Source organism: Coregonus clupeaformis, chromosome 31, assembly GCF_020615455.1.
Source record: "Coregonus clupeaformis isolate EN_2021a chromosome 31, ASM2061545v1, whole genome shotgun sequence".
NCBI classification, from domain to species: domain Eukaryota; kingdom Metazoa; phylum Chordata; class Actinopteri; order Salmoniformes; family Salmonidae; genus Coregonus; species Coregonus clupeaformis.
Window position 1 is genome coordinate 46825425 of NC_059222.1, and position 15807 is coordinate 46841231.

The 15807-nt window shown below is 45.0% G+C and overlaps 3 protein-coding genes across 3 annotated transcripts; all 3 read right to left on the reverse strand.

Annotated features, from left to right (window-relative positions):
• Window positions 1-577: 577 nt before the first annotated feature.
• Window positions 578-5200, reverse strand: f7 (coagulation factor VII). Its single transcript, XM_041859218.1, has 8 exons — window positions 5068-5200; window positions 4644-4807; window positions 4484-4508; window positions 4221-4337; window positions 3986-4126; window positions 1816-1943; window positions 1590-1710; window positions 578-1490 (listed from the first exon to the last, which is right to left on the reverse strand). The coding sequence occupies exons 1-8, from the start codon at window positions 5123-5125 to the stop codon at window positions 886-888; spliced, it is 1359 nt and encodes a 452-aa protein (XP_041715152.1). The 5' UTR covers window positions 5126-5200; the 3' UTR covers window positions 578-885.
• A 184-nt stretch (window positions 5201-5384) lies between these two features.
• f7l (coagulation factor VII, like) lies at window positions 5385-8446 on the reverse strand. Its single transcript, XM_041859217.2, has 8 exons — window positions 8269-8446; window positions 7789-7961; window positions 7657-7681; window positions 7422-7535; window positions 7154-7297; window positions 6538-6632; window positions 6323-6443; window positions 5385-6193 (listed from the first exon to the last, which is right to left on the reverse strand). The coding sequence occupies exons 1-8, from the start codon at window positions 8363-8365 to the stop codon at window positions 5649-5651; spliced, it is 1314 nt and encodes a 437-aa protein (XP_041715151.1). The 5' UTR covers window positions 8366-8446; the 3' UTR covers window positions 5385-5648.
• Window positions 8447-11760: 3314 nt separating this feature from the next.
• LOC121547802 lies at window positions 11761-15712 on the reverse strand. The gene is made up of 8 exons (XM_041859226.2): window positions 15267-15712; window positions 14859-15067; window positions 14568-14690; window positions 14168-14400; window positions 13374-13511; window positions 12845-13118; window positions 12645-12728; window positions 11761-12542 (listed from the first exon to the last, which is right to left on the reverse strand). The coding sequence occupies exons 2-8, from the start codon at window positions 15043-15045 to the stop codon at window positions 12397-12399; spliced, it is 1185 nt and encodes a 394-aa protein (XP_041715160.1). The 5' UTR covers window positions 15046-15067; window positions 15267-15712; the 3' UTR covers window positions 11761-12396.
• Between the last annotated feature and the right edge of the window lie 95 nt (window positions 15713-15807).

Here is a 15807-nt window from a genome sequence, read left to right on the forward strand (position 1 = left end):
AAGCGGACAAATATATGGACATTTTGGCCTGCTAGCCAATGGACTATCCCTTTCTTATAACACACAAAAATAGCCTGCCGGGTCTGAGCAGAATGCAAGCAGCTTTGTTTTAAGATGTGTGATGGAACATTTTATGTTGGTGCTTTTCTATTTTATACATTTCTGTGTTCTATGTTTGTGCTTTTCTAATAACCGTGACTGATTGAACGAACCCTCACTATCAGTATCTGCAATTTGGCAGTACGCCCAGAACCTTGTTTTGATAGCTCAGTTTCAAGGTCTCACCTTAGAGAAGAAGCCTCGTGAGGTATTGGTCTGTCACATGCATGACCCAGTATTGGTCGGTCACATGAATGAAGCAAATGTTAAGGCTGAATTAATTATGAATAAGCTAAATCATGCAAATATGACTCGTCTGCAGTATATAAGAGAACTAACGGGACTGCCCCATTAGAGCTTCTGACAGACGTTCACTATGGTGCATTAAGTTTGTTGGAAACTCTCCAGCACGCTGGCAATAAACAATGCTACATTTAAGATTGACTTTGAGTGTCCCTGTGTAAAAATGTTCACGACAGATGGCAAATGCATTGTAATTGAACACCAACTTACGTAAGAGTCAGTTTGCCTTAATGGTTATCATGACACAGCAGAAGGGTCAGTTTACTTTGGCATCAATCAAGAGTTATTCTTTTTTTTTATCAGAGGGAAATCAAATCATAAAATCAACAAACATACAGAAAAACTTTAGAAAGTGTAGTCAAAGCACGAGAAACATAATAAATATATATACTATAATCAGAAAGCCAAACATGGTTTCAGAGATATACTACAAGTTTAACCCAATAAGGTACTGGGCTCAGCTCTGCTCCTGTTCTGTGACACTTATAAGACTGCATTTGGATTGGCCGTGGTGTTCTGCGTCTGCGTTGTCGGCTGCGCTGTCGGCTGCTCTGCCGTGTAGCTGTGGATCCAGTCCAGGTAGTTGGACACGCGGGTGTAAATCCCATAGTTCCCCGGCCGGGCGCACCCCTTTCCCCAGCTGACGATACCCAACAGGAATGTGGTGTCTCTGTAGCGGGTGACCAGTGGTCCGCCGCTGTCCCCCTTACAGGAGTCCTGCCTGCCCTCGATGTAGCCGGCACAGAACATGTTAGCCGTTAGCGTGACACCGCTCATCTCAACGCAGTCCTGGGTACGTATACGTGGCACCTCCAGCCGCCGGAGGACACGCGACGTAGGGCCGTTCTCGCTGCGCCGGCCCCACCCACTCACTGTGTGGAGGTTGATGGCCCAGAGCTCACGCTCCGCCATCGAGCGGGTGGGCAGGCAGATGGGCACGGCGAAAGGCGTGATGGTGATGGCCGTCTTCAGACGTAGCAGGGCGATGTCGCTGTCCGCCGTGTCTGACACGTAGCTCTTGTGCATGATGATCTCTGCTACATCTATGGTCTGTTCTGTACCCTCCTCTATTTCTGTGTCGTGTTCACCTGGGTACATGCATAAAAGGTTGTCAAGATCTTTGAAACAACTCAGACTTCAACACACAACAGGTGTGTTTACTCTTTATAAAGAAATACAGTCCATACCTGCCACCACCTTCAGGTGCTGGGCCTTGATATTCTCCAAGCAGTGAGAGGCAGTGAGGATCCAGGTGGGTTTGTAGATGACTCCTCCACAGAAGCCCTTCCCATTTCTCACTAACAACACCTGTAGAAACACACACCGTGGACAAAGGGACTTCACCTCTACATCAGATACATAAACATGTCCGCCGCTTTGCCTCTGAGCTCAGGTCACTGGTTCATTCAGTACCTGCCAGGGGCAGTGACCCTTAGGGCACTCTGTTCCCCCCACGATACGTGAACGGAGGTCCAACGGGCCGTCTCCCTTCTCAGAGGCGCTGCCCTTCAGGACAGGAACCTTCCCACAGGCCATTGTTTCTGGAGCAACGAGAGACCAGTGGTCATACAGTGCCTTTGAAAAGTATTCAGACCCTTTGACTTTTTCAACATTTTGTTACGTTACAGCCTTATTCTAAAATAGATTAAATAAATTAAAAAAACACAGCAATCTACACACAATACCCCATAATGACAAAGCAAAACCTGTTTTTTAGAAGTTTTTGCAAATGTATTACAAATAAAAAACTGAAATACCTTATTTACGTAAGTATTCAAATCCTTTGCTATGAGGCTCGAAATTGAGCTCAGGTGCATCCTGTTTCCATTGATCATCCTTGAGATGTTTCTACAACTTGATTGGAGTCCACCTGTGGTAACTTCAATTGATTGGACATGATTTGGAAAGGCACACACCTGTCTATATAAGGTCCCACAGTTGACAGTGCATGTCAGAGCAAAAACCAAGCCATAAGGTCGAAGGAATTGTCCGTACAGCTCCGAGACAGGATTGTGTAGAGGCACAGATCTTGGGAAGGGATGAAAAAATGTCTGCAGCATTGAAGGTCCCCAAGAACACAGTGGCCTCCATCATTCTTAAATGGAAGAAGTTTGGAATCACCAAGACTCTTCCTAGAGCTGGCCACCCGGCCAAACTGAGCAATCGGGGGGGAATGGCCTTGGTCAGGGAGGTGAACAAGAACCCGATGTTCACTCTGACAGAGCTCAATAGTTCCTCTGTGGAGATGGGAGAAGCAAAGATGAACGGAGCAAAGTACAGAAAGAGATCCTTGATGAAAACCTGCTCCAGAGCGCTCAGGATATCAGACTGGGTCGAAGGTTCACCTTCTAACCGGACAATGACCCTAAGCACACAGCCAAGACAATGCAGGAGTGGCTTCGGGACAAGTCTCTGAATGTTCTTGAGTGGCCCAGCCAGAGCCTGGACTTGAATCCGATCGAACATCTCTGGAGAGACCTGAAAATAGCTGTACAGCAACCAACGCTCCCCATCCAACCTGACAGAGCTTGATGTGATCGGCAGAAAAGAATGGTAGAAACCCCCAAAATACAGGTGTGCCAAGCTTGTAGCGTCATACCCCTGAAGACTCGAGGCTGTAATAGCTGCCAAGGGTGCTTCAACAAATTACTGAGTAAAGGATCTGAATACTTGTAAATGTGATGTCCGTTTTTTAAAAATAAACTAGCAAACATTTCTAAAAACCTGTTTTTGGTTTGTCATTATGGGGTATTGTGTGTAGATTGATGGAAAAGGCTGTAACGTAACAAAATGTGGAAAAAGTCAAGGGGTCTGAGTACTTTCCGAATGCACTGCATATTCTACAACCACAGGGTACATACCAAATAGCACCCTATCTCCCTATATAGTGCACTACTTTTTTTTAAAGTACTACACTATGCATTGAGTGTACAAAACATTAGGAACAATTGCTCTTTCCATGACATAGACTGACCAGGTGAATCCAGGTGAAAGTTATGATCCCTTATTGATGTCACTTGTTAAATCTACTTCAATCCGTGTAGCTGAAAGGAAGGAGACCGGTTAAAGAAGGATTTATAAGCCTTGAGCCAGTTGAGACATAGGTTGTGTATGTGTGCCATTCAGAGGGTGAATGGGCAAGAGAAAATATTTAAGTGCCTTTTGAACAGGGTATGGTAGTAGGTGCCAGGCGCACCGGTTTGAGTGTCTCAAGAACTACAGCGCTGCTGGGTTTTTCACGCTCAACAGTTTCCCGTGTGTATCAAGAACGGTCCACTACCCAAAGGACAAAGAATCAACTTGACACAACTGTGGGAAGCATTGGAGTCAACATGGGCCAGCATCCCTGTCGAACGCTTTCGACACCTTGTAGAGTCCATGCCCCAACTAATTGAGGCTGTTCTGAAGGCAAAAGGGGTTGCAACTCAATATTAGGAAAGTGTTCCTAATGTTTTGTACACTCAGTGTATAGGACATAGGGTGCCATTTGGGACGCATCCACAGATAACATCATACATGATGACAATACAATTGGTCATACAAAGTTGACATTGTCACATGGCCTGTGGCTGTGACTGCTAACCTTGTGTCAGGCAACACTGTCCATCAGTTCCCAGGAAGTAGCCGTCCGCACATGAACAGTTGCGTCGGCCCCCCTCTTCCTCGCAGAAGTGCTCACACCCCCCGTTCTCATGTAAGCAGGAGTCAGGAATGGCCTTGAATGCTGACATAAAGAATGGGTTTATGTACGTAAATGGGAAAAAGAAACCTTAGAAACTAAAGTTTCCACAGAAACTTCTCCCATCAAGAACTCTTACCTAGCTCGCAGTTCCGTCCACTGAAGCCTGGCAGGCACAGGCAGGTGTAAGAAGATCCTGATATGCTAGAGCAGCTTCCATTGTTCTGGCAGGGGTCAGATTGGCAGCTGTCTTGAACTGTAAGTATGAAACCATTTGTGTACATTTGGGATCTCATGATCAACAAAGACGTTAAAAGATTAAAAGATAGTGGTGGTGTCTGGGTATTTGTGACTGTAGCTTTCAGTAGTGAGAATGAAATGACACACTGTACAGAAGCTCACCATTGTAGTTTTTCCAGAACTCCTCCTAAGGAGAGAGAATGGGGACAATTCACTGAGGATATCAGGTAGGAATCATGTTCATACTCATTATTGATATTTTTCCCTATCATGCAGACTATGGTCTGTTCATGATCAGATTGTGGATCAACCAGGCACTGACCGTGGCCTGTTTGTGCTCAAACACTTCCCGCGCCTCCTCTTTGGAACACTTCTCCTCAAGGCACTCTCGCTCCAGGTCCCCCCTTTTGAGTTCCTCGAACCAGCCGGAGTTGGCACGCTTAGGCCGGATGAGGAGGCCATGGGCCTGATCCCGCCCCAAGAACACTGCAAGACCGGAGGAGAGGGGAGTTGTACACACACACACACACACAAAGACACATATGCACAAACACACAGACACACACAGATAGACAGACACACACACAGACACAGACACGCATTTGCACAAACTGCATGCACATGCACAAGCAAACAGGAAGACGACAGAGAGGTAGATATGTATTGTACATAAATTAACACATTATTACACACACTACACACACACATACACACACACACACATACGTAGGGGTAAGTTAACTTACCTGAGGCGGGATGACAGCAGCAAATACTTAGTGTAAGACAGAGAACATGAAACCACATGATGACTACCCTCAGAATATCTAACCACACTGTCGCTCTCTGTTCCTCTCAGTCCACAGGTTCAAAGTCTGGACAAAATCCTGATTTGGGCCCTAACCCTCCTCTAAAACATGCTTACCTTCCCCTGTCTGTCACTGACCCTACGGAGGTTATTCCTCCCCCTTTCACAGCCCCTCCCACTCTTTCACTTTTTCATCCCTGATCTCATGGCTACATGCCCGCTTAATTGTGTCATGTTTCTTATCAGTTAGGAAAACACTTTATTTTCAAATAACTATTTATTTATTCTGTAGCAACTGTAATTTTCATCAAACACAGACATTAATACTTGGATCAAATAAAATAGATATTTTAGTTTACCATTGGTTTATCTAAGAAACTGTCATCATTATATTCATAGTTTATATATTAATCCAGATTCTAGTTTGGTGCAGGATTATGTCTTGGACTATTATCCAGCATCAACCTCTGAGGAGGTCTGTTAGTGTTTTTTGGAGGGGTGTTTTTAAATGGACACCCCAACTCAGCCGGTCGCCATGGTCTGATTGATCCAGTCCAGGAAGTTAGCGACACGGGTATAGATTCCGTAGACGTCCTCTTGGGCGCACCCTTTACCCCAGCTCACCACGCCCGTCAGAAACCAGGTGTTCTTGTAGCGGGTGACCAGCGGGCCTCCGCTGTCCCCCTGGCACGCATCCTTTTTCCCGCCCCTGAACCCAGCACACAGCATGTTCCTGGTCACATTGAGGCCTGTGGTGCGACACTCCTGTAGGGGGACCCGAGGAACCTCCAGCCTCTGGAGCAGAGTGGACGGGGGTCCCGACTGAGCCAGGCGGCCCCAGCCACTCACCACGGAGGTGCGCACGGTCCCCAGCGTGCGCCCGAAGGAGCCGTCCAAGGCGGGCAGGCACACAGGCACCGCAAAGGGTCCTAGCACTACTTCCCTCTTGAGGTAGAGCAGAGACAGGTCCCGGTCCGTGGAGGTGTGGTTGTATTGGGGGTGGATCAGCATCCTTGTCACCCGCCGAACCTGCTCCGTGCCCTCCTTCTTCGCACGGTTGTGTTCACCTTGAAGGGGGAGGAAGTCAGGATCAGTGGACAGTGGACACTCAGAGGTGATAGATAGCATTGGGTTTTGTGGCAGCTGAGATACTGGGAGGGTTTAAGAGAACACTGTAATACTATTTGCCCACTCACCCACTGTGACTTGCCAATGGGAGGCAGTCGTGTGCCACACACAGTGGGCAGCAGTAAGGATCCATTGTGGAGCCAAGAGGATCCCCCCACATTTATATTCATTCATGTACTGCAGCATAACCTGCAGTGACAGAGGGAGAGGATAGTGTGAGACAGACATAGTTCTGGATCTAGCCACGTGTTGGTCAGTCTATAACTACAGTGCAATGCTATACCTGCCATGGGCACTCTCCCTTAGGACACACAGTGCCTTTCACAATTCGGGGCCCGGGCCTGAACGTTTTCACAATTCTTCCGCAGGGGAACGGAACTAAGAGGAGAGAGAGCGAGAGAGAGAGAGAGAGAGAGAGAGAGAGAGAGAGAGAGAGAGAGAGAGAGAGAGAGAGAGAGAGAGAGAGAGAGAGAGAGAGAGAGAGAGAGAGAGAGAGAGAGAGAGAGAGAGAGAGAGAGAGAGAGAGGTTAGGCTAAGGGTGGAGGATAACGAGAGAACACAGGCAAGAGAAGGACTACAGAGAGAGAGAGAGAGAGAGAGAGAGAGAGAGAGAGAGAGAGAGAGAGAGAGAGAGAGAGAGAGAGAGAGAGAGAGAGAGAGAGAGAGAGAGAGAGAGAGAGAGAGAGAGAGAGAGAGAGAGAGAGAGAGAGAGAGAGAGAGAGAGCGAGAGAGTGAGAATGAGGGTGAGGGTGAGAGGTTAGGAGTTGAGGATAAAGAGAGAATACAGGCAAGAGAAGGACTACAAAAGGAGAAGATGCAGCTTGTATGGAGATGGCCTCAAGAAGCACATGGCTGTTGGAAGTTGTAGTTGTTAGGGTTTGGCCCAGTGTGATACAGACCTTTGGGTATGCAGCTACTGCTGTCATTGCCCAGTCTGTACCCAGGGGCACAGTGACAACAGTGAGAAAGGTCTGGAAACTCTGTACAGAAGTGCTCACATCCCCCATTTCTATACAGACAGCCATCATAAGAATTCCTGAAGGCTGTGGAAGTAGAGACAGAGACAGACAGGAACCAAGAGACAAGAGAAATTGAAACCATTATTGAAGAAGATCCAAGAGCCAATTTCAGTGATTTGACAAACAGATACAGGTGTGTTGTACCTACCTTGGCCACAGTTCCGTCCTTCAAACCCAGGGAGACATATACAGATGTAGGTGTTCACCTGACCTACACAGGTAGCCCCATTCAAGCAGGGGCCAGATTCACACTGATCCACCGCTACAGATAGAGACTAGATTATTATTATAACCATTATAATGAGAAATGAGAAATATATGTAGATTTGGCCAAATGTAAGTTCAACTTGAGTGTAGCATTGAGTCCCCTGACGTTAGCCTACCTGAGTAGCTCTTCCAGAACTCCTCCTGCATAAAACGAGAGAGAGGGCTATTTCAAAAGATTCTACTGTTCTGGGACAAATATGGAGAACCTGCTTCCTCAGATTCCATCTGATCATTCAGTTTTCACTCACCAAGTGTTCGGGGAGGGTGAAGATCTCCCGTGCCTCCTCATAGTCACATTGCTCCTCCAGACACTCTCTCTCCAGGTCACCCAGTCTCAGCTCCTCCAGCAGGCTGTTAGCACGCCGCGAGCGCTGATGATGGAGCAACCCACTGGCCTCCTGTCTGCTCAGGAACACTGGAGCTGTCAGGACGGGACATTACTGTTCACACTACATAGACTGTAAATTGATAGACACCCAACAAACTTCCACAGGAACAGAGTACAAATAATAGGAAAAGGAAGAAGCCCAATGAAGACCATGGGTGGTTGAAAAGTTGCCATTACTGCACAGACGAGACTGTAAATAGTCTCTGTACGCAAGTACAGTCAGACTGACAGAAAGACAGACAGTCAAGCAGAGCATTGAATAGCCAGCAGCTTATTTGAAAGGTACAGGGCTGAATTGAGCACCACCAAGGTCATTGACATACTCAGATCTGAGACTCACCTCCAGGGAGCCCAGTGCAGGCTGGGATACAGAGGGACAGCAGGATAAGGTGGCTGAGCTTCACTTTCAGAGCCTCCGTGGTCGTAGACGACTCCATTACTGAGCTCTCAGGGCTCGACCCAAGTTCAGTCCTCACAAACACATACCCCACAAACACACACACACAGCATGTCAGTTTCTCTCTCCCCTCCCTGACAGAACATGTATCAGGGTAAACCCACAGGGCAGTTGGCTCAGAGACTAGCATTGTGAAATACAGCGACTGGACTGGAGCCAAGGATACATTACTAATATCACACCAACAGGAGGTGCTGTTGTATAACAACACAGTGGAGGCAGGCTATTTGTCCACATGATAAAGCATGCTTGGTAAGGCAGTATAGTTTACAGTGCAGAAAGCTATAATGGCTCTGAGAGGCCACATATCCTCAATGCAGCTTCTTAAAATAACTGTCAACATCAATATTAATGTAGTCTATTGCCACTATAGAACTAACACTTTATATTGAGGGAGGGAAGACAGAACTGTCACTGAGGGAGTTACAGTGCCTTCAGAAAGTATTTGTACCCCTTGACTTATTCCACAGTTCGTTGTGTTACAGCCTGATTTCAAAATTGATAAAATGTCCCCGTCTACACACAATACCCCATAATGACAAAGTGAAAACATGTTATTGAAATTTTTGCAAATGATTTGAAAATGGTATGTATTGGTCCTCTGTAGCTCAGCTGGTAGAGCACGGCGCTTGTAACGCCAAGGTAGTGGGTTCGATCCCCGGGACCACCCATACACAAAAAAAAAAAAATGTATGCACGCATGACTGTAAGTCGCTTTGGATAAAAGCGTCTGCTAAATGGCATATTATTAAAATGAAATACAGAAATATATAATTTACATAAGTATTCACACTCCTGAGTCAATACTTTGTAGAACACCTTTGGCAGCGATTACAGCTGTGAGTCTTTCTGGGTAAGTCTCTAAGAGCTTCCACACTGTGATTGTGCAACAATTGTCCATTATTCTTTTTACATTTCTTCAAGTTCCGTCAAATTGGTTGTTGATCATTGCTAGACAACCATTTTCAGGTCTTGCCATAGATTTTCAAGAAGATTTTATTCAAATCTGTAACTTGGCCACTCAAGAACATTCACTGTCTTCTTGGTAAGCAACTCCAGTGTAGATTTGTCCTTGTGTTTTAAGCTATTGTCCTGCTGAAAGGTGAATTAATCTCCCAGTGTCTGGTGGAAAGCAGACTGAACCAGGTTTTCCTCTAGGATTTTGCCTGTGCTTAGCTCCATTCCATTTCTTTTTTATGCAAAAAAAACTCCCCAGTCCTTAACAATTACGAACAATGCAAATAGTCCAGGTAGCCATTTGATTAGCTGTTCAGCAGTCTTATGGCTTGGGGATAGAAACTGTTAAGAAGCCTTTTGGAACTTGACTTGGCACTCTGATACCACTTTCCGTACGGTAGCAGAGAGAACAGTCTATGACTAGGGTGGCTGGAGTCTTTGACCATTTTTAGGGCCTTCCTCTGACACCGCCTGGTATAGAGGTCCTGGATGGCAGGAAGCTTGGCCCTACTGATATACTGGGCCGTATGCACTACCCTCTGTAGTGCCTTGCGGTCGGAGGCCGAGCAGTTGCCATACCAGGTGGTGATGCAACCAGTCAGCATGCTCTCGATGGTGCAGCTGTAGAACAGTAATGTGCTGTATTGGATTTGCCCCAAACATAACACTTTGTATCCAGGACAAAAAGTTAATTCCTTTCCCACATTTTTTGCAGTATTACTTGTTGCCAACAGGATGCATGTTTTGAAATATTTGTATTCTGTAGAGGCTTCCTTCTTTTCACTGTGATTTAGGTTAGTATTGGTCCCTCCTATAGCTCAGTTGGTAGAGCATGGTGCTTGCAACGCCAGGGTTGTGGGTTTGATTCCCACAGGGGGCCAGTATGAAAAATGTATGCACTCACTAACTGTTAGTCGCTCTGGATAAGAGTGTCTGCTAAATGACTAAAATGTATTGTGGAGTAATTACAATGTTGTTGATCCATCCTCAGTTTTCTCTAATCACAGCCATTAAACTTTGTAACTGTTTTAGAGTCAACATTGACCTCATGGTGAAATACCTGAGCGGTTTCCTTCCTCTCTGGCAACTGAGTTAGGAAGGACACCTGTATCTTTGTATTGATACACCATCCAAAGGTTAGTTAATAACTTCACCATGCTCAAAGGGATATTCAATGTCTGTTTTATTTTTATTTTTTTACCCATCTACCAATAGGTGCCCTTCTTTGCGAGGCATTGGAAAACCTCCCTGGTCTTTGTGGTTTAATCTGTGATTGAAATTCACTGCTTGACTGAGGGACCTTACAGATAATTGTATGTGTGGGGTACAGAGATGAGGTAGTCATTCAAAAATCATGTTTAACATTATTATTGCACACAGAGTCCATGCAACTTTTTATGTGACTTATTAAGCACATTTTCTCTTGAACTTTAAACTTACCATAAGAAAGGGTTTGAATACTTATTGACTCAATACATTTCAGCTTTTCATTTTTTATTAATTTGTAAAATTTTCTAAAAACATAATTACACTTTCACATTATAGGGTATTGTGAGTCGGTCAGTGACTGAAAAAAATCTCATTTTAAATTCAGGCTGTAACACAAAATGTGGAAAATGTCAAGGGGTGTGAATACTTTCTGAAGGCACTGTAATAATGAAGACACTACAATAACAGTTGTTGACAAGGTGGTAAGATTTGGTAATGAGACACCATTTATTGGGCCTGAAGGATAAAAAATAAATACAAATTAAACACGATCCACGTGAAAAGCAGCATGTACTGTAGATGTTAGATAATGAATGTTTTCACACCTTAATTACAGTACATCATTATAGATTGTAACAGTGTATACTGTTGTATGTGCGCATAATCGACCAGCATAAATCCCCTCATTCAACTTTAAAACACAATTTGGCAGGGCAGATTACCTGTCAAATAACTTCAATAGTTTCTATCCAAATGAAAATAAGATATACGTATAATATATGTTACCACACTTCAACTGACATAATCAAACCACAACGTTTCCCTTTGCATAACTTGGAAGACAAGGAATGTAGAAATGTTGCAGGCTACTGTCTGCAATCAATGTATATGATCAAATGTACTTTAAAAGGTTAACTTTTTATTTTTAAACTCCGTATGAGTTTAAAGCTTACCGTATAACCAGTAGAAACAGGTCGCGCATATATTATGACGAAATTCTGTGACGTTTTTGTTTGTTTTGATGTTCGGCAGAGTTCGGCAGGGTTTTTTCCCCGGCTGTTCAACGCACACTTTTTTCTTGAGGCTTGTCGAAGTTCGGCAGCCAAAGTCTACGCCCCTTCGTCGGTGATTGGTCAACAATAGGGATTATTCAATGAAGTGTTTGTTGTCATTCAACGAGAGACGACTAGTTTTCATGCAGATGTTTTTACTTGAGAAATACTGCACCAAAAACCTTAATGTAAAATTGCGCGACTAAGCAAAAACGCAATTAATTACAGATTTCTCTTAGATTAATTTGGACTAATTTGAGGAAGTGTACTGGGTATGGCGTCTCAAGAGGTACCAACTGTAATATTGCCACTCTTTTCAAGCGAAGGTATTTTAAGGGAGTATGCGAACACAGGCGTTCACTTCACCTAGCCGAGTTCTGATAGGAGCAAACCGAACCTATGTATACGGACGCCTTTCGTGTGTAAACTCCAACTGATCTCTGAAATTTCTTGCATGGAGACACAGCTAAGAACAGTTACCTGACATAAGGTCAAGAGAGATAGCTGAGCTTTCAGCTGGGGAGTAAACCAAGGCAAACCTGGAAGGCCTTAAGAGCAAAACTGGGAAAATAAGCACTTTTACACAATATAATTATTTTAGCATAGTAATCTTTTTCATTGTAAGGTACCTTTTTGTACGTTCAACGACCAGCATGTGAATACCACGGCCAATATAAGGCTGAAAATCAACAAACAGATATGTAAACAGATGTTATGGGTTACAACAACCAAATGGAGGTAAGGTGTGTGTCAGTGCTCTGATGCGCGATTCCAGTCCTATTAGGGGGCAGTCTCAGAGCATCTTCTCTAGGATTTCCTGGATCGGTTCCTGTGCGTTCCTCAGTCCATCCTTCCACTCCTGGGGTACAGATCCACCCGTGTACCCTGCCCTCGCCCCCAGCAGAGCCCCCAACGCAGAACCCCTGTTGCAGTTCTCTCCTGAACGACAACACACACATACACACTTTAGACTGACAGTTCCCAAAACACACACACCTTAAAACAGATTAATTGGCACCACATGCAAACAAACAAACTTACCGCCACAGTTGGTGTTTGCCAGGATCCCTCCATGAGGGTCGCTGTGAAACTCGTGTGCTAGGTAGAACATACTACTGAGGGCACCTATAAAGGACACACAAACACACTTCTATTAGACTCAGTGGACACTTGCATCACATACTTAAACATAACTAAATCACACTGCTGTGGATAGGTAGACAATGAGTAGAGAAAGACACCTCGGGTGTAGCAGGCCATGCCAAGCATTTCCACAGCATTCTGGTGAACCTTGAGCCTCTCCGCAGAAGAGGCTGGAAACCTGGCTGCTTTCTGTATGTAGGGCTTGCAGGTGTCCCATGCGTCCAGCTCAGGTGACTTGAGGGCGGCCTTAGCTTGCTGCTTCAGACACGCCCCGTTCAGAGTGGCATGGAGGGCTCGGGCGTACAGCGTCACATACTTCTCCACCTTGGGGTGGGGGTGGGTGAGCCGGACAAACTCTACCGCTGCAGACACCTGGGAGAGAAAGGACAGTAAAAGAGAGGGGGAGAGAGAGTGGGTGAGTTTCATTGGGAAAATCAATTTCTTGTGTTCTCTTCTCGCCTCCTTCTCAAAACCCATTGGATGAGAAGGTCAAAGGTCCTTCCCCTCTGACCTTCTCATCCAATGGGTTTTGAGATGAGGCGAGGAGAGAAGACACAAGGGATGAAGGAAATGCAATTGAGATTCTCCTATTCAAATGTTCCAAAAAGAGGTGGGTGCAACACTTGCAGCTTGGTCTTCATTGGCTGTGGCTGAAAGAAGGACAAAGGGGATAGCCATGGGGATGCAGCCAATAGCGTCTAGCTGGCTGTCGGGGACTGACACGTTCATCTTCTGCTGGTAGCGCTGCTCTGCAAACTCCAACACCTGGAACACATAGACAAGACATAACAACACCTGGAACACATAGACAAGACATGACAACACCTGGAACACATAGACAAGACATGACAAAACCTGGAACACATAGACAAGACATGACAAAACCTGGAACACATAGACAAGACATGACAAAACCTGGAACACATAGACAAGACATGACAAAACCTGGAACACATAGACAAGACATGACAACACCTGGAACACATAGACAAGACATGACCACACCTGGAACACATAGACAAGACATAGACAAGACATGACATAACACCTGGAACAAAGACAAGACATGACACCTGGAATGATAGACAAGACATAAACAACACCTGGAACACATAGACAAGACATAAACAACACCTGGAACACATAGACAAGACATAAACAACACCTGGAACACATAGACAAGACATAAACAACACCTGGAACACATAGACAAGACATAGACAAGACATGACATAACACCTGGAACACATAGACAAGACATGACACCTGGAACACATAGACAAGACATTACATGACACCTGGAACACATAGACAAGACATAAACAACACCTGGAACACATAGACAAGACACACTGTGAGACACTGTCTGGTTAGGTGTGTAACATCGTATGTATGCATGCATGTGTGTGTGTGTGTATTACCTTGCTGGAAGAAGTGGGTCTGGGGTCCTGCCAGTCGGAGAAGAATGCTCTGTGGAAGGACTCTGCGTAGGTGTCTCCATGTGTTCCTGGCGTGGTCATGAAGTGTATGTAATCAGCTAGCACCGCCCCCCTCGCCGCTGACTCTGTCACGCTGGCAAACATCCCCCCTGTCAGGGCCTGTGCCACCCTCAGGGAGCAGATGGCATTCAGGGTGCTCTCACCTGCCTGCAGACCTGCACAGAGATAGAGGTATATTTAAACGATTAATTGATGATGTGTATTGTCAATAATTATTTTCCTTACAGAACCGCTTTTAAAGATATATACAGACCAAGGTTAGAGACTGTTCCTTTTTTCATTTCGTTACATTCATTTGTGAGATTAAGTGAGTAGTGAGTACCTTGGTGATAGTGGACCGAACCGCCTGATGCCTTCCAGAACTTGAGCTTGTTATGGAGGATTACGTTCCCCACAACATGGGGTCTGTTATCGCCAGAGGACCATGCAGTGCGACCACTCCCTGCTATGGACCGGAGAGACAGATTAAGATTAAAGACTAACTCAAAATGTTTGACTGTACCTATTGACAGTTTGAGGAACATCAGGTGAAGAATGAATGCCATGTCATAATTCATGACCAATAACCATCTCACCTAATTTTCAAATTCAATAAAGGGTGATGTTAACATACCTGAGTTGGAGAGGGTGAGGATGCTGGACGGGTGTTTGTTCTTGGGTGCGTTGAAGCCGGTGATCCATCCTCCAAAATCTCTCTTGATGTCATCGATGTTGTAGTACCAGTGCACGGGCATGGACATGGCGTCGGCCGCACACATTCCCCACAGCGCCTCTCCCACCGACCTTCGCACCTGGGTCATCTCTGCTGGACTGGTGGTGTTACTTCAGAAATCAAACACAAATACCTGCATATTTAGATAATAATAGTAGTCTATGTTCAGATGGGATTACCTGTGGCTACTGGTGCTCCAGGAGGCTATATAGGTCTGCGAGCTGTAATAAAGAGTTCAAACGTGGACATAGACAGGACAGAATTCCTTGACATTGTTTGGAGTGGTATAATAAACAGATCCTGTCCTACCGTATAAATGTCAAATTGTAGAATGATCCTCACTATCTTGAAGGTGTAGTTCCTGCAACTTGTATGAACACCAGAATACTCATAATCATTTCGATATAGAACTTGCGTAAGTTCATTATTGCTGTGTTACAAAACTACACAGGGTAGTATTCAGTTGACAGCAAACCGACCGAAACGGGGCGCGACTACCTGAACTTGTCCAATAAGAAACTCGATGACGTTGCAAAATGTTTCCGTTGCACTAATGAATACGACCCAGAAAATAGCCGCCTACATAACCAGAGTCTGACATAACTACCAAACTACATATTGTAACCGTCAGACAATCAACTCTCGCCAACTGTGCATAGGTCCCTCAACTTGCAAGATGACGAACATTAAAGTCGAAGAATGTTTCATATTCGTAACGAAATTTAACTGTTTAATGGTGCGCAGTGGGTCAATTCATAAAAAGCGAATGGCGAATTGAAAACCCAATTAACAATGTCAAATGAAAATATTCAGTGTCAAAAAGGAGACCTTATTAAATATTGGGAAAAAA

What these genes read in the sequence shown, in the direction of transcription:
- f7l (XM_041859217.2), bottom strand. Translation starts at nt 8,365, where the DNA reads ATGGAGTCGTCTACGACCACGGAGGCTCTGAAAGTGAAGCTCAGCCAC. An exon ending in TCACCCTCCCCGAACACTTG is followed by an intron (nt 7,682 to 7,788) that starts GTGAGTGAAAAC and finishes CGTTTTATGCAG; the next exon opens with GAGGAGTTCTGGAAGAGCTA. An exon ending in AGGACGGAACTGTGGCCAAG is followed by an intron (nt 7,298 to 7,421) that starts GTAGGTACAACA and finishes CTACTTCCACAG; the next exon opens with CCTTCAGGAATTCTTATGAT.
- LOC121547802 (XM_041859226.2), bottom strand. Translation starts at nt 15,045, where the DNA reads ATGACCCAGGTGCGAAGGTCGGTGGGAGAGGCGCTGTGGGGAATGTGT. An exon ending in TTCGGTCCACTATCACCAAG is followed by an intron (nt 14,401 to 14,567) that starts GTACTCACTACT and finishes ATCTCTGTGCAG; the next exon opens with GTCTGCAGGCAGGTGAGAGC. An exon ending in CAGCCAATGAAGACCAAGCT is followed by an intron (nt 13,119 to 13,373) that starts GCAAGTGTTGCA and finishes TTTCTCTCCCAG; the next exon opens with GTGTCTGCAGCGGTAGAGTT.
- f7 (XM_041859218.1), bottom strand. Translation starts at nt 5,125, where the DNA reads ATGTGGTTTCATGTTCTCTGTCTTACACTAAGTATTTGCTGCTGTCAT. An exon ending in TTGAGCACAAACAGGCCACG is followed by an intron (nt 4,509 to 4,643) that starts GTCAGTGCCTGG and finishes CTCTCTCCTTAG; the next exon opens with GAGGAGTTCTGGAAAAACTA. An exon ending in AGGGTCACTGCCCCTGGCAG is followed by an intron (nt 1,711 to 1,815) that starts GTACTGAATGAA and finishes GTGTTTCTACAG; the next exon opens with GTGTTGTTAGTGAGAAATGG.